This window comes from Henckelia pumila, chromosome 4 (assembly GCF_033568475.1).
Source record: "Henckelia pumila isolate YLH828 chromosome 4, ASM3356847v2, whole genome shotgun sequence".
Taxonomy (NCBI): domain Eukaryota; kingdom Viridiplantae; phylum Streptophyta; class Magnoliopsida; order Lamiales; family Gesneriaceae; genus Henckelia; species Henckelia pumila.
Genome location: NC_133123.1, coordinates 95,541,529 through 95,564,213, shown reverse-complemented (window position 1 = coordinate 95,564,213; position 22,685 = coordinate 95,541,529). Strand labels below are relative to the sequence as shown.

General features: G+C 38.7%; 1 protein-coding gene across 1 annotated transcript; it reads right to left on the bottom strand.

Annotated features, from left to right (window-relative positions):
• Positions 1-15,819: 15,819 nt before the first annotated feature.
• LOC140861425 (uncharacterized) lies at positions 15,820-16,332 on the bottom strand. Its single transcript, XM_073264444.1, has one exon. It carries the CDS (start codon positions 16,330-16,332, stop codon positions 15,820-15,822), a length of 513 nt encoding a protein of 170 aa, XP_073120545.1.
• Between the last annotated feature and the right edge of the window lie 6,353 nt (positions 16,333-22,685).

Genomic DNA, 22,685 nt, shown 5'->3' with positions numbered 1-22,685 from the left:
ACAACACTGGGTATGATTTTAGTTCTTTATAAATATATAATGGATACTAGTCAATTATTTTATGTTGTTTCTAAACTTGCAACTTATTCTTTCAACTTCACATTGTTTTAGGTACCATTGGATCTTGACCATCGTCAATGTAGCTGAAAATATGATATATTTGTTGGACTCTACTACAAACAGATGCCGAGACGATGCATGGAAAAATATAGTGATGAAGTATGTAGTATATTATATATGCAGTCACTTATACAAATGAAAAAAAAATAACTTGTTACTTTTTAAATGTAGTGGGGTCAAGCTGTACAATGCATCGAGGGGTATTCCTAAATGGCCAAGTTTTAAACAACTGACGGTATGTGGTGTGATTACGTATGAATGACATTAATTGATAGGGAAATATTATTTGGATTGTGATTGATGCAATTGAGTTTCAATATTATTATAGGGAAATCTGAAACAAAGTGGTGGCGTTGAATGTGGATATTATGTGATGAGGTATATGAAGGAAATGTTGGAAAACTGGCGAGTTCCCAGACCAATTACGATTGATACCCGGTGCAGCGGAAGTTTAAAATTTTTCTCATGGAACGATTCCATGGTGTGGGTATCAACCATACAACGATTGAATTATTGTGTGTGTAAAATTTAGATAACAATTAAATAAATTTTACCTCAAATCTCGCAACGAGATTAATGGACACCAATAGAACAATTCTGCTCTTGTTGTCTCTCCCTGGAACCGATGAACGCCTTCAATCAGGTCCACGAACAGAGGTTTAATCCCTCTGATAGATTGCACTAGAAAATCTATCAGAAGTTTTCTGCGAAGAGAATACACGAATTTGATTCGTTATTCCTTACTGCGATTCAAAATCACAGACCGGAATTTTCTCGGGCAGAGGGAGGGAGGGGCGGCCGAAAACGTTTTTGAGAGGGGCTAGGGTTTCGAAAATCCTGTCTCAAAAATTATGACCTGTTGTGTTTAATTTCTGTACTGAAATAACTTATTTATAATGCAGGCCACTAACACCTTAGGGCCCATTAGTCATAAGCTGGGGCCCGACAAGCAAAGCCCGCTCGTTCAGAAATTAATATAAAATTCTCGTGACTCCTATTGATGAAACGATTTCACCAACGTGCACAGAAACCATTTCTGCACGTTTTAAAGTCAAAATAAATTTTCCTGAATCCGAATTCAGTGGTTTCCAAAAATGTCCATCCCTATGTCATTTTAGGAAATCCTACTCCCTTACTCTTATTTAAGAAGTCCAACTCCTTAGTTCATTAAATTTAACTCTTTAAATTTAACTATCTCAACGGGGATTAAAACTCCATTACACTGTGTGACCCTCAATGGTTCAGGGATACAGCTAGCCGTGGGCTCACAACTCCTTGTGACTCGGAACAACACTTTCCGACTTGCCCAACGAATCATGGTAAAGCGCCTAGCAACATCGCCCCATGATTCCCTAGGTATCACTGATAGTGCCTACAAGAACCAGTAGATTTTGGTTAACGTACAGTACGGTCCCTTCATCCATATATCCCGATCGAATCAACAACCATTGGTATATCGAGAGTCGCTCAAGATTCGATAACTATGCAATACATCTTGAAGATCAAATTAGTGACATCGCATGTGCTACTAAGAAACCATTTCTTAAATCACATCAAGTACTCTGGCCAGAGATTTGTCACACTAATATCTCCTCAGATCGCATAGGATATCCACACTCGCAAGTATGTGGTGAATCCTTGACAACAATGCATTGACTCCTATATGTGTCGTAACTGTACCCAATCTCGACACCTGATGACCCCCTCAGAGTCGGTAAACGAGTCAAAGCACAGTACTAGCATATAGAGTCTCCATGATGTTTCAAGTCGTAAGGACTAATGGTGTACAACCAAAACCGCGGACTTTATCCACTCGATAAGTGATAACCACTTGGAAAGTCCGGATAGGGTAGTTCGACTATTCATCCTATGAATATCCATTTGCATGCTTCGAACATCTCCATGTTCCCTACCAATGAAACGTGGTACTCCGCATCGCAAATGCTAGTCTCAAACTCGAGCGATCCTTATCCTTATTATCGGACGGCTCAATCGACTAGGAACGGTTTTAGAATATACAGTGACTATAAGATGTATTTCATGATAGACATCTCCATGTTCTACCACATCTTACATACACTATAGTATATTCAAGGTCTTTATCAAAACAACAATAGTATATCACAATATAACAATATGAAGTAATATAAAGTCATTGCCATAAAAGTGTAAATAATATTAAACAAAAGATTGTTTATACAAAGAGTCAACAAAGCCCATAGCCACACAGTTGGCTCACTGGGCACCCACTCTTACAATCTCCCACTTGCCCTATAGCCAACTAGTCATACTACGTAGACCCATTGCTTCGCGATGTTTGTCAAACAATGGTCCTGGCAAGGCTTAGTAAGTGGATCAGCGATATTGTCTGCAGAGGCCACTCGTTCGACACTGATGTCTCCTCTTTCCACAATCTCCCGGATTATGTGGTATTTCCTCAGTACGTGTTTGGATCTTTGATGAGACCTTGGTTCCTTTGCTTGAGCAACGGCACCCGTGTTGTCGCAGTACACCGGGACTGGACCAACAAATTCAGGAATGACGCCCAACTCTTGGACGAAATTCCTCATCCAAACGGCCTCTTTAGCAGCAGCTGATGCTGCAATGTATTCAGCCTCAGTGGTGGAATCCGCTGTGGTGTCCTGCTTGGAACTCTTCCAAGAGACAGCACCACCATTGAGCATGAACACAAATCCAGAGGTTGACTTCGAGTCATCCACATCACTTTGGAAGCTAGAGTCGGTATAGCCTTCCAGTTTGAGTTCTCGTCCTCCATAAACCATGAACATATTCTTAGTCCTTCGCAAGTACTTAAGAATGTCCTTCACGGCTTTCCAATGCATCTGACCAGGATTAGACTGATATCTGCTCGTGACACTCAGAGCAAATGCTACATCCGGTCTGGTAGATATCATCCCATACATGATACTACCTATAGCTGACGCATATGGTACATGTGTCATATTCTCTATCTCTGCTTCAGTCTTGGGACACATAGACTTGGATAGAGAAACTCCATGACACATGGGTAGATGTCCTCTCTTGGACCCATCCATTGAATACCGTTTCAATACGGTATCGATGTAGGTTGATTGAGTGAGTCCTATCATTCTCTTAGATCTATCCCTATAGATCTGTATCCCAAGAATGTAGGATGCCTCACCCAAATCCTTCATCGAAAATCTACCTGATAACCATATCTTTGTTGACTGCAACATCCCTACATCATTCCCAATGAGTAGGATGTCATCAACATAAAGTACTAAGAATGTCACCGCATCCTTAACTACTTTCTTGTACACGCAAGGTTCCTCCGGGTTCTTGATGAAACCAAAATCTTTAATTGTTTCATCAAATTTATGGTTCCAACTTCTTGATGCTTGTTTTAGACCATAAATTGATCTCTGAAGCTTGCATACCTTATGCTCGCTTCCCATGGATGTGAACCCCTCAGGCTGCTTCATATAGATTTCTTCCTTAATGTCTCCATTAAGAAAAGCAGTCTTCACATCCATCTGCCATATCTCATAGTCATACCATGCAGCTATGGCAATTAGGATTCTTATGGACTTGAACATTGCGACTGGTGAAAAGGTTTCATCATAGTCAACTCCTTGCCTTTGAGTATAACCTTTCGCCACCAATCGCGCCTTGTAAGTCAATATCTTACCATCAGGCCAAGCTTTCTTTTGTAGATCCATTTACACCCTATTGGAACAATTCCATCGGGAGGATCCACTAAAGACCAGACTTGGTTAGTATGCATCGAATCCAATTCTGACTGCATAGCTTCAAGCCATAAATTCGAATCCGCATCAGAAATTGCTTCCTTGAAGCTTCTTGGATCACATCCAATGTCGGGTTCATCTTGACCCTCTTCAAGAAGAAGACCATATCGAACTGGAGGTCTAGAAGTCCTCTCGGATCTTCTAGGTGCAGGCGTGTCCAGCAATGGTTCCTGAGGTGTGGGATCGTTATTTTGTATTTCGGGTTCTTCTCGAACTTCTTCGAGTTCCATCATCTCGCCTTTCTTATCCAATAAGAACTCCTTCTCCAAGAAGGTGGCATTCCGTGAAACAAACACCTTTGTTTCAGCAGGATAATAGAAATAATATCCGATTGAATTCTTCGGATACCCCACAAAATAACACAAGCAGGATCGACTATCCAACTTATCTCCCACTGTCCGCTTCACGTAAGCAGGACATCCCCAAATCCTCAAGTACGAATACTTAGGAGCTTTGCCATTCCATAACTCGTATGGTGTTTTGTCCACTGCTTTAGTGTGGACGTTGTTCAACAACAATACCGCCGTCTCAAGCGCATAGCCCCAAAACGAAGGTGGAAGCTCAGTGAAGCTCATCATAGATCGAACCATGTCCAACAAAGTTCGATTACGACGCTCCGATACACCATTAAGCTGTGGTGTCATAGGAGGAGTCCACTGAGAGAGAATCCCATTCTCTTTTAGATAGTCCAAAAACTCGGTACTCAAGTATTCTCCACCTCGATCCGATCGAAGTGCTTTAATACTTTTACCTAGCTTGTTTTCTACTTCAGCCTTGAATTCTTTGAACTTTTCAAATGCTTCAGACTTATATTTCATTAAATATAAATACCCATACCTAGAATAATCATCAGTAAAGGTAATGAAGTAGGTGTGGCCATGTTGAGTCCCTACTCTAAATGGACCACAAACATCTGTATGGATCAAATCCAACAGATTTTGACTACGTTCAGGCTTCCCCTTAAAAGGAGATTTAGTCATTTTCCCTTTTAGGCAGGATTCACAAGTAGGTAGAGAGTTAATATCAGACATATCAAACATGCCCTCTCCCACTAGCTTGTTCATCCTCCTTGAGGAAATATGACCTAGTCTAGCGTGCCAAAGGTTTGCCGGTTTTGACTATCGATTTTCCTTTTGTTTGTTGTCGCCGGTTTGTCAATACAATTTACTGGAACGTCTTTTAGTTTTAAATTGTATAGATCGTTTTCAAGCTGTCCATTTCCAATTAAACATTCATTCTTGTAAATATTGCAAATCCCATTCACAAAATTACAAGAATAACCATCTCTATCAAGCATAGAAATAGAAATAATGTTTTTAATTAAATCTGGCACAAATAAAACATCTCTCAACAATAATTTAAAACCATTCTGCAAAATCAAACAAACATCTCCAATGGCCGTAGCTTCAACTCTGGAACCATTCCCGAGCCTCAGCTGGGTCTCACCCATTCTAAGCCTGCGACTTCTTGTCATCACCTGCAAATCATTGCAAATGTGAGATCCACATCCGGTATCCAATACCCAAGAAGTTGTATTAAGTGACATGTTTATTTCGATATAGAACATACCCTTTGCAGTTCCCAACTGCTCAAGATACTCCTTGCAGTTGCGCTTCCAATGACCCGGCTTCTTGCAGTAATGGCAAACATCCTTGGATTTTCCATCGTTTGAAGCCTTTGTCTTTTGCTTCTTCTCGGGTTCCACTTTCTTGGGTGGGGCAGAACTTTTCTTGCCCTTCATACTTGGCCCCTTCTTAGCAGAAGATGAGGAGCCCACCAAGAAAGCTGGCTTATCCTTCTTAAGTGTGGATTCATATGTAACGAGCATATTGACCATCTCTTCAAGGGTGGCCTCTATCTTGTTCATATTAAAATTTATCACGAATCCATCAAATGAAGAAGGAAGAGATAGAAGCAGCAAGTCCACATTGAGTTCATGCTCCAACACCAAATCAAGGGTCGCTAACTTCTGTATGAGCCAAATCACTCGTACCCCATGATCACGGACCGAAGTCCCTTCACGCATGCGGCACGTCATCAACTCCTTAACAGTAGAGAACCTTTCAGCCCTCGACTGAGCCCCAAAAAGTTCCTTGAGTTGCGTGTGAATGTCAGCAGCATTCACCGTGTCCTCAAATCGCCTCTGGAGTTCATCAGACATCGAGGCTTGCATATAGCATTTGGTCTTGATGTCATGGTCACACCATGCATCAAGTTTGGCCAATTCCTCCGGACTTATGTCAGCTGGTGCTTCCTTCGGAGGTGCTTTCTCTAACACGTAGAGCATTTCTCCGAAGTTAAGACAATCTTCAACTTCCGGAACCATTCCGTATAGTTGGCGCCAGTCAGCTTGTTTTGTTCGAGGATCGAGAATAAAGGATTTCGCGAATTCATTGTATGAAATACTGAAAAGGAAAAACAGACATATATCAATGATTGTTTAACAATTTACTAAGACATAAAATAGGCGAATTTAATTTTATGAATCTCACTCCCACTATTTTAACGATTTCACCACCCTCTAGTGAAAACGGGAAACTTTTTCCTTAGTGAGAACATGGAGTCCAATTGACAAACTTATGGTCCCGAATAATATCAGCCAACCATAATTCTCAAAAGGTAGAGCCCAATTGCTTCCAAAGCAACCCCCATGTATTTACCTCATGTCCAATAAGGGCCCAATAATATGACGCCGTTTAAAGTGACATGTCAAGATGACCCATCAATATTAAGTTGTGATGGACGGTCGCCATGTGGATCCCCCAATAATATGAGCCGATCCCATGGGAGTTCCACCCAACTTACAACATTTGTCGATCCAATGTACAGCTTTCCGACGGACGGGCCCCCCCAATAATATGAGCCGGACCGTATCCGCGGGTAGCATCACATACATTGACCGTTGATGGAAGGTAGGAACATTTAAACAATATTTAAATTTCCTTTATTTATCTTGATATAAATTTTAAATCATATTTAAAATGAGGGATTTTATTTATAAAATATTTGTCTCATCATATTTAATTTATTGCATGCATTGCCGGATTCACGCAATTTATGTCTAAACATGCATACAATCATAATATCACATATTATATAGGATGATCGATTCCATTTCTAATTGACCCGTGGTTGCCAATCACGGGTCTTAGTCCAATCCTAGGTAATATGCAGTATGCAAATGCAATCCTATTACATATGCTTCCAATTTACATTTCTTCAGTCTTCATTGTCTGCTGGGCCCACCATCTTCAAATCTTGATCTCCCACTAAATCTAATGTATTTACAATAAATAACAATGACAAGTAGGGGATACATTTTTAGGGGGTGGGAACGGACTATAAACCAAGCCCACTTTTATTACATATGACATTCATATCGGGCCATAAACCAGGCCCATTAATAAAACCAACAACAATAAAGACAAAATGTAAATTCCTAACATACACCTACAAAATTGGTCATGGCAATCGATCATCCTTATCCAATAACATTTAATTCAAAATTAATTTATTGGATAACATGCTGTGGCAATTCAAATTTAAACAAGATAAAATCATATTTTATATATAAAATCACATTTCACATATAAAATCATATTTTATCTCCATATCAAATAAAATCATATTTTATCTATAAAATCCAATTTTACAAATAAAATCATATTTTACTTAATATATCATAAGATCATATCTTATCATCAATTGTACCAAAATAATTGATTTCAAAATTCAATTTACGGATAAAATATTAAAATTTTCCAAAAATTCAAATTTATCCAAAATCAATTTTAAAATTTACGGACTCGAACAATTCGATCCGATATCTCGTGAACCAATCAAAAACAATTTTTGACCGGACCAAAAATAAAATTTTAACATATTAAAATTAATTTTTAATAAAATATTAATTTTTCCCGCGGGCCACCCGGGACACTCCCGGGTTGGCCCGCACCCGGGGCGCGGGCCGGGGCAGCCCGGCTGCCCCCTTAGGGCAGCAACGCTTGCTGCCCTGGCGGCGCCTGGCGCCGCCGCTGGGCAGCGCCGAGCGCCGCCCCTGGGCGGCGCTGTGCGCCGCCCTGGGCGGCGCCAAGCGCTGCCCTGCGCAGCGCCCAGCGCTGCGCTGGGCAGCGCACAGCGCTGCCCTGGGCGGCGCCGTGCGCCCCCTTTGGGCGGCGCCGTGCGCCGCCCCTGGGGGCAGCGACCATCGCTGCCCCTTCCGGGCAGCGATCCAATCGCTGCCCGGGTTTCGCCCCCGGAAAAAAAAATTTTTTATTAAAAATATTTATTTTGTTTCAAAAACCGAGACTCAAAAATTTTGTACAATTGATTAATTCAATCGATTGATCTGAGCAACCTGGCTCTGATACCACTGTTGGAAAACTGGCGAGTTCCCAGACCAATTACGATTGATACCCGGTGCAGCGGAAGTTTAAAATTTTTCTCATGGAACGATTCCATGGTGTGGGTATCAACCATACAACGATTGAATTATTGTGTGTGTAAAATTTAGATAACAATTAAATAAATTTTACCTCAAATCTCGCAACGAGATTAATGGACACCAACAGAACAATTCTGCTCTTGTTGTCTCTCCCTGGAACCGATGAACGCCTTCAATCAGGTCCACGAACAGAGGTTTAATCCCTCTGATAGATTGCACTAGAAAATCTATCAGAAGTTTTCTGCGAAGAGAATACACGAATTTGATTCGTTATTCCTTACTGCGATTCAAAATCACAGACCGGAATTTTCTCGGGCAGAGGGAGGGAGGGGCGGCCGAAAACGTTTTTGAGAGGGGCTAGGGTTTCGAAAATCCTGTCTCAAAAATTATGACCTGTTGTGTTTAATTTCTGTACTGAAATAACTTATTTATAATGCAGGCCACTAACACCTTAGGGCCCATTAGTCATAAGCTGGGGCCCGACAAGCAAAGCCCGCTCGTTCAGAAATTAATATAAAATTCATCGTGACTCCTATTGATGAAACGATTTCACCAACGTGCACAGAAACCATTTCTGCACGTTTTAAAGTCAAAATAAATTTTCCTGAATCCGAATTCAGTGGTTTCCAAAAATGTCCATCCCTATGTCATTTTAGGAAATCCTACTCCCTTACTCTTATTTAAGAAGTCCAACTCCTTAGTTCATTAAATTTAACTCTTTAAATTTAACTATCTCAACGGGGATTAAAACTCCATTACACTGTGTGACCCTCAATGGTTCAGGGATACAGCTAGCCGTGGGCTCACAACTCCTTGTGACTCGGAACAACACTTTCCGACTTGCCCAACGAATCATGGTAAAGCGCCTAGCAACATCGCCCCATGATTCCCTAGGTATCACTGATAGTGCCTACAAGAACCAGTAGATTTTGGTTAACGTACAGTACGGTCCCTTCATCCATATATCCCGATCGAATCAACAACCATTGGTATATCGAGAGTCGCTCAAGATTCGATAACTATGCAATACATCTTGAAGATCAAATTAGTGACATCGCATGTGCTACTAAGAAACCATTTCTTAAATCACATCAAGTACTCTGGCCAGAGATTTGTCACACTAATATCTCCTCAGATCGCATAGGATATCCACACTCGCAAGTATGTGGTGAATCCTTGACAACAATGCATTGACTCCTATATGTGTCGTAACTGTACCCAATCTCGACACCTGATGACCCCCTCAGAGTCGGTAAACGAGTCAAAGCACAGTACTAGCATATAGAGTCTCCATGATGTTTCAAGTCGTAAGGACTAATGGTGTACAACCAAAACCGCGGACTTTATCCACTCGATAAGTGATAACCACTTGGAAAGTCCGGATAGGGTAGTTCGACTATTCATCCTATGAATATCCATTTGCATGCTTCGAACATCTCCATGTTCCCTACCAATGAAACGTGGTACTCCGCATCGCAAATGCTAGTCTCAAACTCGAGCGATCCTTATCCTTATTATCGGACGGCTCAATCGACTAGGAACGGTTTTAGAATATACAGTGACTATAAGATGTATTTCATGATAGACATCTCCATGTTCTACCACATCTTACATACACTATAGTATATTCAAGGTCTTTATCAAAACAACAATAGTATATCACAATATAACAATATGAAGTAATATAAAGTCATTGCCATAAAAGTGTAAATAATATTAAACAAAAGATTGTTTATACAAAGAGTCAACAAAGCCCATAGCCACACAGTTGGCTCACTGGGCACCCACTCTTACAGGAAATAGTTGAATGTGAAGTTCTACGGGTGGAAACGATGGTGAGTTTCAAATTTTAATTTATGCTCTGATTTATTTAAAAAGGAATCACATGTTCTTCTGTTAGTGCTTCTGTTAGTGATGGTTTTTCAGCACTAAAACTTCTGTTAGTGATGACTTTTATTACCATGGCAAAAGGAATCACATGTGCTTCTGTTAGTGATGGTTTTTCTCAGCACTATAACTTCTGTTAGTGATGGTTTCAGCACTATAGCTTCTGAATCACATGTGCTAAAGGATCGAGCAGTAGTTTGCTGTGTCTCAAGCCCTCCCTTGCCTGGTTTCTTGAGCCTAGGATTCAATGCACTTGCATGCTTTTACTTGCTATGAGAATAAATTAGGATTGTGTGTGGGTTTTAGCTAGTTTCTCATGAACTGAAGAATTAACTGCTACATGGTTTCAATGTTTGAGAATCCTTGGCTATGACGAGGTTCTCATTTTTCATTTTTTAGTTTATATATTGAATGTAAGTTTTGCATTTGAAATTTTTTGCAATTTAAATTGTCAGTTGATTTTAATGTAATAGACTCATATACCATGTGCATTACTGAACTTCTTATGTTATCTTAATGGACACCCCCTGTTTGGTATTTGACAGCTAGAAACGCCTTGTTTATTGGTTTTTTTGATTGGGTTGAGATTTCACATAATGTAAGCACAGAGTACTTAGATATGCTGTTGGAGAGGATGTTATCAAAATGGAAAGCCAATTTTGTTGTTCAATGGACATATGAAGCTGTATAAATTCATTTTTTATACTTGGGATTGTTCATATAACTGAAGGGATGATATATGCGTGGTGGTTTGTGTACACTTTTGCTGCTTGTTTTGATATTGGAGTTTATGAGTACTTGTACACTTGCCATTGTTAATCTTGAGCATTTTAAATAACACAATCTGCTAAGAATCGATCTTGGCAGCAAATATATTTTAAATTGTCAGCATGCTAACACAATCTGCTATGAATTTGTTTATGTTTTGAAACCCATAACAATTAAGCTGATCATACCTGTCAGCATGCATAGCAAATAGGTTGCTTATTCGTTTTTGGATTTCAGTTTGCAACTAGTTGCCTTGTTGGTTTACCGTCACATTCCTATATTTTTTTGAATTTCAGTTTGCAGGATGCGTCAAGAATAAGACGTACAGTCAAGAACAATTTGATGAAGTTAGAAGTGAATGGAGTGAATTTGTCTACTCACATGTAGGTGGTTGAATATGTTATTTCAAATTGGGATAATACTTTGTTTTGAGCAAATACATGTGGATGTGTACATGTTTAGGTGGTTCAATATGTCATTTGAAATGGGATAATACTTCTTTTTGAGGAAATACGTGTGGATGTGTACACGTATAGTTTTGATAAAATATGTGTGGATATGTGCATATAATTTTGGGTTATTTCGTTGGATAGAGTACTTGTTGATTTATGTATGTGTCATTTTGGGATGAATTTATTAATTATTAGTGTATTTTTAAGTTGAATCTGTGTATTTATGGCATTATTGTATCTAAATATTAATTTATAAAATGTGTTCTATTGCTTCGGCAATTTTAGAATAAACGAAGTAAATAATTATCTACTACTTCGTATTTTAATAAAAATACTGAGGTAAAACATATTCTATTACTTCAGCAATTTCATTAATAGACGAAGTATAAGAAAACATTTTACTATGGTAATATATGAAATTAACGAAGTAAAAGATATTATATCACTTCGTCTGATAACAAAATTGATGAAGTAAAAGCTTCAGTAATTCATTAATAAGTGACGTAAAAGATTGAATTTTACTTCGGTAATAAATGAAATTATAGAAGTAAAATATAATATTTAACTTCGTATAAAAACCGAAGTATAATAATAGTTTTTACTTCATTAAAATCATTAAATACCGAAGTATAAGAATAGTTTTTACTTCATTAAACTCATTAACTACCGAAGTATAATCATAGATTTTACTTCATTAAACTCATTAAATACCGAAGTATAAGAATATTTTTGACTTCGTCAATTATGAAATAAGCGAAGTAAAATATATGTTTTTACTTCGGCATTGGTCCTATTTTGCCTCCAAAAAATTACCTAAGACTTCGGCAATTTCTCATATAAGACTTAGGCAATTCAACGAAGTAAAAACATACCCTATTACTTCACGTTACACTACTTCGGTAAATAAAGGTCCTACGACTTCGGTTATTAACCGAAGTCTTAAGCCATTTTTCTACTAGTGTTAGGTGATTGAGTTGTCCCTAACGTTTGACGGCTAGGTGATTGAGTTATCCCTACCGTTTAATGCTCAATATAGTGGACCAAAGTCCGGGAATAAGCACTCAACATCACCTCGAATGGAGAGTAGGTGGATGGGTTGACGTGTTTCTTTCCCAGGGATCCCCAAAACAAGAACCGATACCGATATGAGAACCGATTTTAAATCATGCATTGCTTTTGAATTTAATAGATGAGTTTCTATTATTTGTTTAAGCTGAAATATATTGCATGATTGTTGGAAGAGTTGATATTGAATTATTGATTTGATATGAGTTTTTGATGAGGATAGCATGTCTTGCTTAAATAAAACATTGCAACTTGATTTATAGCATGTTGAGTTAATATGCCTTAATTTTTTTTGAGTCCTATTTGTAGAATGATTGCTAATATGCTTCAAGTTGAATTACTTGAGTTTATGCATGTTTATCTTGTTTTATACTGGGATTAAATTCTCACCGGAGTTTCTCCGGCTATTGTCTTGTTTGTATGTGTGCATGACAATAGGTGGGACTGAAATAAGTCCGGAAAGACCATGATGAAATGAGATCGAGAGAGAATAGAGTGGTGATCCGGGTTTAGATCTAGAGTTGTTGTCAAGTGTTGTATCAACTTGAGATGTAGTTGCTTATATGCTATGACCTTAGCTTGTGTTGTACTAAACTTTAGTTTATGAATTTCTAGTTGACATCTTTATATAGATGTTATGTTGTTGATAATGCTAGATGGATATGAAATGAAACATGTTGAAACTCATGTTGTGATCTTAGTATTGCCTTGATTCTACTTAGACTTGATATAGCATATTTGAAAGGACTTCAAGGCTTAGAAAAAGAGTTGCAAAATCAAAGCCAGATTCTGCAAAAAAAAATAAAATAATTTAGGCTTTGGTTGTTTGATTAATTGCTTGGTTTTAATTCATGATCTTGGATTATTATTTTGATTTTAGAGATTAAAGACCGGGTTGTCACAACAATGTGTATGAACAAAATACTGATGGAGGTGGAGCACAAGACATCTACTCAACCACAGGGGCTACTCAACCCAGCTATGCAAGAGGTAGTGAAAAAGGAGGTGATAAAACTCCTTGATGCAGGCATTATCTATCCTATATCTGATAGTGAATGGGTGAGTCTAATTCAATTAGTGCCTAAAAAGGGAGGGATGACTATTATTGAAAATGAAAATAATGAATTGATTCCTACTAGAACTGTTACGGGGTGGCGGGTTTGTATTGACTATAAGAAATTGAATGATGCCACTCGTAAGGATCACTTTCCCCTTCCCTTTATTGATCAGATGGTTGAGAGACTTGCAGGGCATGCATTTTACTATTTTTTAGATGGTTATTCTGGTTATATGCAAATTCCCATTGCACCTGAGGACCAACACAAAACCACTTTAACTTGTCCTTATGGTACTTTTGCGTATAAACGGATATCGTTTGGTCTTTGTAATGCCCCTACCACTTTTCAGCAGTGTATGATGGCAATTTTTCATGACATGTTTGAAAAATTTATTGAAGTGTTTATGGATGATTTTTTGTGGTCGGGTCATCTTTTGATGCATGTTTGTGTAATTTAAAAAAATTCTGCAGAGGTGTGAAGAAATCAACCTGGTGTTAAATTGGGAGAAATGTCACTTTATGGTGAAAGAAGGTATTGTGTTAGGGAAAAAGGTGTCTGAGGTAGGTGTGGAGGTGGACCAAGCAAAATTGGAAGTAATTGAAAAACTTCCACCTCCCACGAATTTGAAAGGAATTAGAAGTTTTCTTGGGCATGCGGGTTTTTATAGGATATTTATTAATATTTTTCTTCTATTGCTAAACCCCTTACTAATTTGTTGATAAAAGAAGTGTCTTTTAATTTTTCTGCTGAGTGCTTACAGGATTTTCAGATTTTGAAGCAGAAATTAACAACTACACCCATGATAGTAGCGCCTGATTAGAGTCTACCGTTTGAGTTGATGTGTGATGCTAGTGATACTGCGTTGGGTGTCACGCCCCATGTCCGAGACGTGTCACCGGCGTTGTTTTAAATTTATAAAAATTTAAAACAAGAAGTCATCGTTGATACAGTATATGCCAAACCAGTCTTTTATTCATAAATAAAGGCCAAAATAACTTGTCTTACATCCCAACAGAGATTAGCAAAAAAATAAATAGTAAACACTAGTAAAACTTGCGGAAGCGTCCATTACAAAAAATAATTCAAAGTACTAAAATCCAACAAATCCAGAATATTCGACCGAAATCAGAAATCATTGTCTTCTTGTTACCAACCCCAAAACATGTCCTGCTCTTTGTCATCTAAATCTTCTTCGACATCTGGGGAGGAAAAGTAAACGGATGAGTGTTTTGGGAAACACTCAGCAAGTGGGGGCCGGTCGATCATGTACATATATATTCATAAAATTAATTAAACAGATTTAGATCATCTCATAACGTAGCATGTAATCGTTCATAACATAATTATCATTTAATAACACTGCAAATCTTCTCATTACTTGTGGCTAACTGATCAGTCCCCTATATGTAATCTCTCTATGGGGTGAGGTCATAGAACGGTTATTGTTACCCACCGCATCAGGGCCATAACATACATTGTTCAGAAATTCCCTTTCCACTCGTAATGTGAATCTTAGCAGTGTCTCAAATAGTTTTAGTTTCATACATGTAAATCAGAATTCATAACAAGGTTTAAACATATTATGACGATCAAAACTTTAAAGCATACGTAATAGTTTTAAAACAAGCCCACTTACAGAGTTGTTCTTGAATCAAACTAACAGTCGAAGCTTGGGCAGAAACTTGGGAATCAAAACTCGAAAATTCAGCCTACTGAATTTTCGAAATTGAGATAGCCCTGACTCTCAAATCCTTGACCCTAACCTTCAAATTATGGGGAAACATTGTCAGAATCATGAGCCTATAAGATAATTAAATTCTCAAGGAAGTAGGCAGGGGAAGTAGGCAAACTTACTGACCCAAAGTGACTCAAACGAGCAACAAAACCAGCAGCACGACGCCTAGAGAGTGTCGAAAATTCAGCAGCCTTGAGTTCAAAAACATGAGAGATTGTGTGAGAGTATTCTGAAGAGTGCCTTGCTGATGAAATGGGTGTGATAAATAGGCTGAAGGGGCGGATTCATGTGCTCAATAAGAGGCTGAACTTTATCCTTGATTTCATGCAATAGGGAGGAAAGAATCTGCAATTCAAAAGTCTTGATTTGTATGTTGTCAAAAATTGATTTGTATCCCACGAATCAGCCTTCCTCTTGGTATAGCAATAAGGGAAAGATTGTAGCTTCCAAGTAGAGAATTATTTCCATAATGGTGTAGGCTTGGAAGCCAAGTTTTGGGTCTTCACATCCTTCCCTCCTTATAAGATGTTTCGTCATCGAAACTTGAGTTAACTTGATATTCGAAGAGATAGGGATACTTAATCTGTATATTCTCTTTCAATTCCCATGTAGCTTCTTTTTCAGTGTGATTTAACCATTGCACTTTGACATAAGGAATGGTCCTTTGCCTAAGGACTTGATCCATGGTATCCACTATTCGTATCGGGACTTCCTCATACTTTAGTTTCTCAGTCAGATTCCCGTCAATCAAGAGTGGTTCAACATTAAGGACATGATTTGAATCTGAAATATATTTTCTAAGTTGCGAGACATGGAACACATCATGAATTCCTGACATACTTGGTGGCAATGCTAGTCCATAAGCAAGCGTACCCACCTTCTCCAATATTTTGAAAGGTTCGACATATCTAGGGTTCAGTTTTCCAACTTTGATGAATCGGACGACTCCTTTCATTGGTGATACTTTTACATATGCCTTCTCACCAATCTTGAATTCCAGAGGTCTTATTTTCATGCCAGCCCAACTCTTTTGTCAATCTTGTGCAGCCTTGAGTCTTTCCTTGATAACAACAACTTTCTCCACCATTGTTTGGACAAGTTCTGGTCCCGTAATAGACTTCTCTTCCACTTCATCCCAATATAGTGGTGATCAAAATTTTCTCCCATACAGTGCCTCGTATGGTGCCATTCCAATACTGCTGTGATAGCTGTTATTGTAGGCAAACTCAATTAAGGGTAAGTGTTCGCTCCAATTACTGCTGAAGTCTAGAACACTTGCCCTCAACATATCCTCAAGAGTTTGAATTCTTCTCCAGGTTTGTCCATCAGTTTGAGGATGGTAGGCCGTACTGAGGTTGACCTTTGTTCCCATAGCCTCTTGGGAACTTTTCCAAAAATGGGAAACAAACCTCGGGTCTCTGTCTGATAAGATACTTGCTGGAACCCTATGAAGTCTGACTATATTGTCCATGTATAGCATAGCAACTTATCCAAGTTGTAATTCATACGGACTGGTAGGAAGTGAGCAAACTTTGTGATTCTATCAACAATGACCCAAATTTCGTCATGGCATTGCCTTGATTTTGGCAGCCCTACTACAAAGTCCATGGAAATGTGCTCCCATTTCCATTCGGGAATTTCTAGGGGTTGAAGTAATCCTCCAAGTCTTTTGTGTTTTGCTTTTACCTTTTGGCATACTTGACATCTAGAGACGAATTCGGCCACATCTCTTTTCATTCCGTTCCACCAAAAGTGCTTCTTCAAATCTCTATACATCTTTGTACTACCAGGGTGGATCGAAAATTTTGATTTATGTGCTTCAGACATCACTTCTTGACGAATATTATCAATGTCTGGTACACACAATCGTCTTTTCATCCACAAGACTCCTTTCTCATCTGACTGAAAATCATTCGACTTCCCTTCCTTGACTTGTTCCTTGAGTTTTGTCATTAAGGGATCTCGATCTTGGTTCAATTTGATTGTCTCTCGAAGGCATGGTTGGATCGAGACTGAAGCCAAGATTGTTTTACTCATATCCTTTTGGCTTAAAGCGTCAGCCACTTTATTTGCCTTACCCGGATGGTAGCTAATGTTCAAGTCGTAATCCTTCAACAGTTCTATCCATCTCCTCTGCCTCATGTTTAACTCCTTTTGAATGAACAAATACTTGAGGCTTTGTTGGTCAGTGAAAATCTCGCACTTGGAACCATAGAGGTATTGTCTCCAAATTTTTAGTGCGAACACTACGGCAGCCAATTTGAGGTCATGAGTTGGGTAGTTCTGCTCATATGTTTTTAATTGCCTTGAATCATAAGCAATTACTCGTCCATCTTGCATGAGCACACACCCGAATCCTCCTTTAGATGCATCACTATAAATGGCAAAGTCTTAGCCTTCTTCCGGTAGTATCAACATTGGGGTAGACGCAAGTCTCTTTTTCAGAGTGTCATCATCCATGATGGTCGGTACATAGGTTCCAAGGGAGTTGAACTTGGATGTGTACTCCATCACTGACATCTTTGGGGTTTGGACAAAGTTCTCAAACTCGTTCAACTTTTGCAATTTGATTTCTGCCGGGAAATACTGCTTCAGAAAAGCATCCCGGAATTGCTGCCACGTAATCGGTCCTACTGCCATCATTGCTGGTGAAATAGCCTCCCACCACTTTCTCGCTTTGTCCTCCAAGAATGGTGTCACTACATCGACCTTAAATTCTTCCGGAATTTCAAGTAACCGGAGATGAGTTTCCATGTTTTTGAGCCAGTTCTAACCTACTTCCGGATCAGAGCTCCCATCGAAGGTCGGTGCCTTGTTCTTCCTAAGGGACTCATAGTGATACTTAGTCCCATGTTGAGCAGGAGGTGGCGGCGGTGGCGGATGAGTCCCGCCAAAACCTTGGAGGGTGGTAGACACTATTGTAGCTATCGCCATCATATCTGCTTGGCTGAGATTGACTCTCGGTGGTGGAGGTGGAGGTGGATTCCCATTGTTATTGTTGTCTTCACGGTTGCGATTGTAACAGGGGTTGCAACCTCGTCTCGCTCCCCTTTCCATTTCCTACAAACGCACAAGAGTTTTCTAAGAATAGATTGATAGTTGCGAAAAGATAACAATGTGAGTAATAATGGAAGTCAAATTCGACGAGTAAGAGAAATATTGTTTTATTGATAATAGAATATCAAATATAAGAAGAGAATGTGAAAACAGAAGAGAAATATCAGACAGACAGCTGACTCAATAAATAAAGAAAACAGACACTGAGCAGATGACGATAACATAATGAAAGGAAATAGCAGAATGTGAAACAAATAAGGTCCAAAATACTCGGCAAATCTAGTCTAGTCTATGACTTCTCCTAATCCCTGCCCCTCATCAATTTCAATTTTAACAGGGTCTTCTTCTTCAGGTTCTTCTTCTTACTGCAACTCTTGAATCTGTTGAAGTAAGGAAACATTATGCTCGTACAACGCATTATTGTTGCCTTCTAGTTGCTTTATGCGAGCATTAGCTTGCTGACGGTACTGTGCAAATTCATTCACAACTTTCTGTTTTTGTTCCTCCAATTTTTCAGCTTGCTTTGTGAGGTTGAAGCTGACCTCGGAAAGCTGTGAGATGGTAAGCTGAGAATCTCTAACCTTCTCCTTATTCTCCTCATCTTGTATGTCTACCCGAGTGAGATAAGAAACATAGCGCTTGATATCTTCACGCAAATCCAGCTCCTTGATTTGGCTGGTGCTGATATCTTCGAGTAGCTCTGAATAGCGCTCCTCAAGTTTCTCCTTCTCTTGAGCTTGTAGTTTCATTTTATTCTCCAGATACTCCATTCCTTTTTGTGTTGCAAGTTTCATCAACTTCTCTTCTTCCAGTTTCATCCTAAGGTGTCGGATCACCGCTTTCTGGCATTCCGAAGTTAGTTGCGACATGCGAAGAGGAATATCAGCTCGAGATTGGGGAGCCATTTCCTAAAACCAATCGAAGGGATAAATTTCAGAATACAATTAACAACTTCAAATTAGATCAATATAACAATTATATAATCAATTCAGTGCAGTAATACGTCGAACAACATTTTAGAGAAAAATTTTCCAAAAATGGAAATTTTTGAGATTTCTATATGGGCAAAAAGTACAAGTCGAGGGTGTCCAGGGACAGTTCGCGGAATCGAATTTCAAATTATCTAAGTGAAGTTATAAGCGTCCAAAAACTTTCCTAAAACGGCAAAAACGCGATTTCGAAGGCCTAAACGATTGAGTTCGGCCAAAATAGGAGTTTTCACATGGCGAAATTCAATTTTGCGATGACTATTGCTCGTGAGATCGTTTCGGAGGGGAATACATTGGCCTTTTGGCCCCCTATGAGAAAACGTTAAAAATTTTCTAAGGAATTCCCAACCGGATTCTGAACCTGGAGGGCTTTGATACCACTTCAATATCACGCCCCGTGTCCGAGACGTGTCATCGGCGTTGTTTCAAATTTATAAAAATTATAAAACAACAAGCCTCGTAGATACAGTATATGCAAAACCAGTCTTTTATTCATAAATAAAGGCCAAAATAACTTGTCTTACATCCCAACAGAGATTAGCAAAAAAATAAATAGTGAACACTAGTAAAACTTGCGGAAGCGTCCATTACACAAAATAATTCAAAGTACTAAATACAACAAATCCAGAATATTCAAACGAAATCATAAATCATTGTCTTCTTGTTACCAACCCCAAAACATGTCCTGCTCTTTGTCATCTAAATATTCTTCGACATCTGGGGAGGAAAAGTAAGGGGAATGAGTGTTTTGGGAAACACACAGCAACTGGGGCCAATTGATCATGTACATATATATTCATAAAATGATTTAAACAGATTTTGATAATCTCATAACGTAGTATGTAATCGTTCATAACATAATTAGTATTTAATAACACTGCAAATCTTCTCATTACTTGTGGCTAACTGATCAATCCCCTATATGTAATCCCTCTAAGGGGTGAGGTCATAGAACGGTTATTGTTATCCACCGCATTAGGGCCATAACATACATTGTTCGGAAATTCCCTTTCTACTCAAAATGTGAATCTTAGCAGTGTCTCAAATAGTTTTAGTTTCATACATGTAAATCAGAATTCATAACAAGGTTTAAACATATTATGACAATCGAAAATTTAAAGCATACGTAATAGTTTTAAAACAATCCCACTTACAGAGTTGTTCTTGAATCAAACTAACAGTCAAATCTTGGGTAGAAACTTGGGAAGCAAAACTAAAAAATTCAGCCTACTGAATTTTTGAAATTGAGATAGCCTTGACCCTCAAATCCTTGACCCTAACCTTCGAATTATGGGGAAACATTGGCAGAATCATGAGCCTATAAGATAACTAAATTCTCAAGGAAGTAGGCAGGGGAAGTAGGCAAACTTACTGACCCAAAGTGACTCAAACGAGAAACAAAACCAGCAGCACGACGCCTAGGGAGTCTCAAAAATTCAGCAGCCCTGAGTTCAAAAACTTGAGAGATTGTGTGAGAGTATTCTGAAGAGTGACTTGCTGATGAAATGGATGTGATAAATAGGCTGAAGGGGCGGATTCATGTGCTCAATAAGAGGCTGAACTTCAGCCTTGATTTCATGCAATAGGGAGGAAAGAATCTGCAATTCAAAAGTCTTGATTTGTATGCTGTCAAAAATTGATTTGCATCCCACGAATCAACCTTCATCTTGGTATAGCATTAATGGAAAGATTGTAGCTTCCAAGTAGAGAATTATTTCCATAATGGTGTAGGCTTGGAAGCCAAGTTTTGGGTCTTCACATTGGGCGTCATGCTTGGAAAAAAAGGGACAAAGTTCTCCATGTGATTTATTATGCCAGTATCACCCAGTTAGTCGCTCAACTGAATTATGCAACTACTGAAAAAGAACTTCTTGCGGTAGTGTTTGCCTTGGACAAATTCAGGTCGTATTTGTTGTGAAGCAAAGTCATCGTTCACACGGATCATTCGGCGCTGAAATATTTGATGAGAAAGAAGGATGCTAAACCCAGGTTAATTCATTGGGTATTATTTTTGCAAGAATTTGACTTAAAAATTATTGACAGGAAGGGCTCGGAGAATCAAGTTGCGGATCACCTTTCCCGTTTGGATAATCAAGGAACTGAAACGCAAGTGATTCATGATGATTTTCCAGACGAACAGTTGTTTGAGGTAACGAATTTACCATGGTACGGAGACATCGTTAACTACCTCTCAAGTAAGTTTCTTCCAACGTATTTAACTTATCAACAGAAAAAGAAATTTTTCTCTGAATTGAAATATTTTTTGTGGGAAGATCCTTTTCTGTTTAAGATATGTGCAGATGGTATTATTCGTAGTTGTATTCCAGCGGAAGAGGTAAGTTCTATACTCTCACACTGTCACACAGGTCCGACTGGAGGCCACTTTGGCGTGGGTCGTACCACTGCTAAGAATGCATATTCCTATGTGGTTGCTTGTGATTCTTGTCAGAAATTTGGTAATATTTCGAGGAGACGTGAAATGCCCTTAAATAATATACTTGTCTGTGAAGTTTTTGATGTGTGGGTATTGATTTCATGAGACCGTTTCCTGCTTCTGAAGGAAATAAATACATATTGGTAGCGATCGATTATGTCTCTAAGTGGGTTGAGGCACTTGCATGTAGGACAAATGAATCTATGGTGGTTGTGAAATTTTTGAAAAAAATTATCTTTGCTAGATATGGTACACCTAGAGCCATAATTAGTGATGGAGGAACCCACTTTTGTAATATCAATTTGACACAATGTTGACTAAATATGAGGTTACTCACAAGGTAGAAACACCTTATCATCCCCAAACTAGTGGGCAAGTTGAAATATCAAATCGGGATTTGAAGAGAATTTTAGAGAAAATTGTTAATTCAAACAGAAAAGAGTGGTCCAATAAATTGTGATGACGCGTTATGGGATTATCGTACTGCTTTTAAAACACCTATAGGAACTTATCCCTTTAGGTTTTTATATGGTAAAGAGTGTCATCTTCCTGTCGAACTTGAGCATAAAACATTATGGGCTACTAAATTTCTTAATTTTGATCTGCAGGCTACAGGCGAAGAGCGTTTGTTGCAATTGAATGAACTTGAGGAGCTTAGGTTGGATGTCTATGAGAATGTCAGGATTTACAAAGAAAAAACCAAGAAATGGTATGATCAACGCATCGTCTCACGTGAGTTTGAGGTAGGCCAAACTGTTTTATTATATAACTCACGTTTGAAGCTCATGCCAGGAAATCTGCGTTCAAGATGGTCAGGACCGTTCAATATCAAGCAATTAATGTCGTATGGTATTGTGAAAATTTATAGTCCTGCAACATGAGCATTCA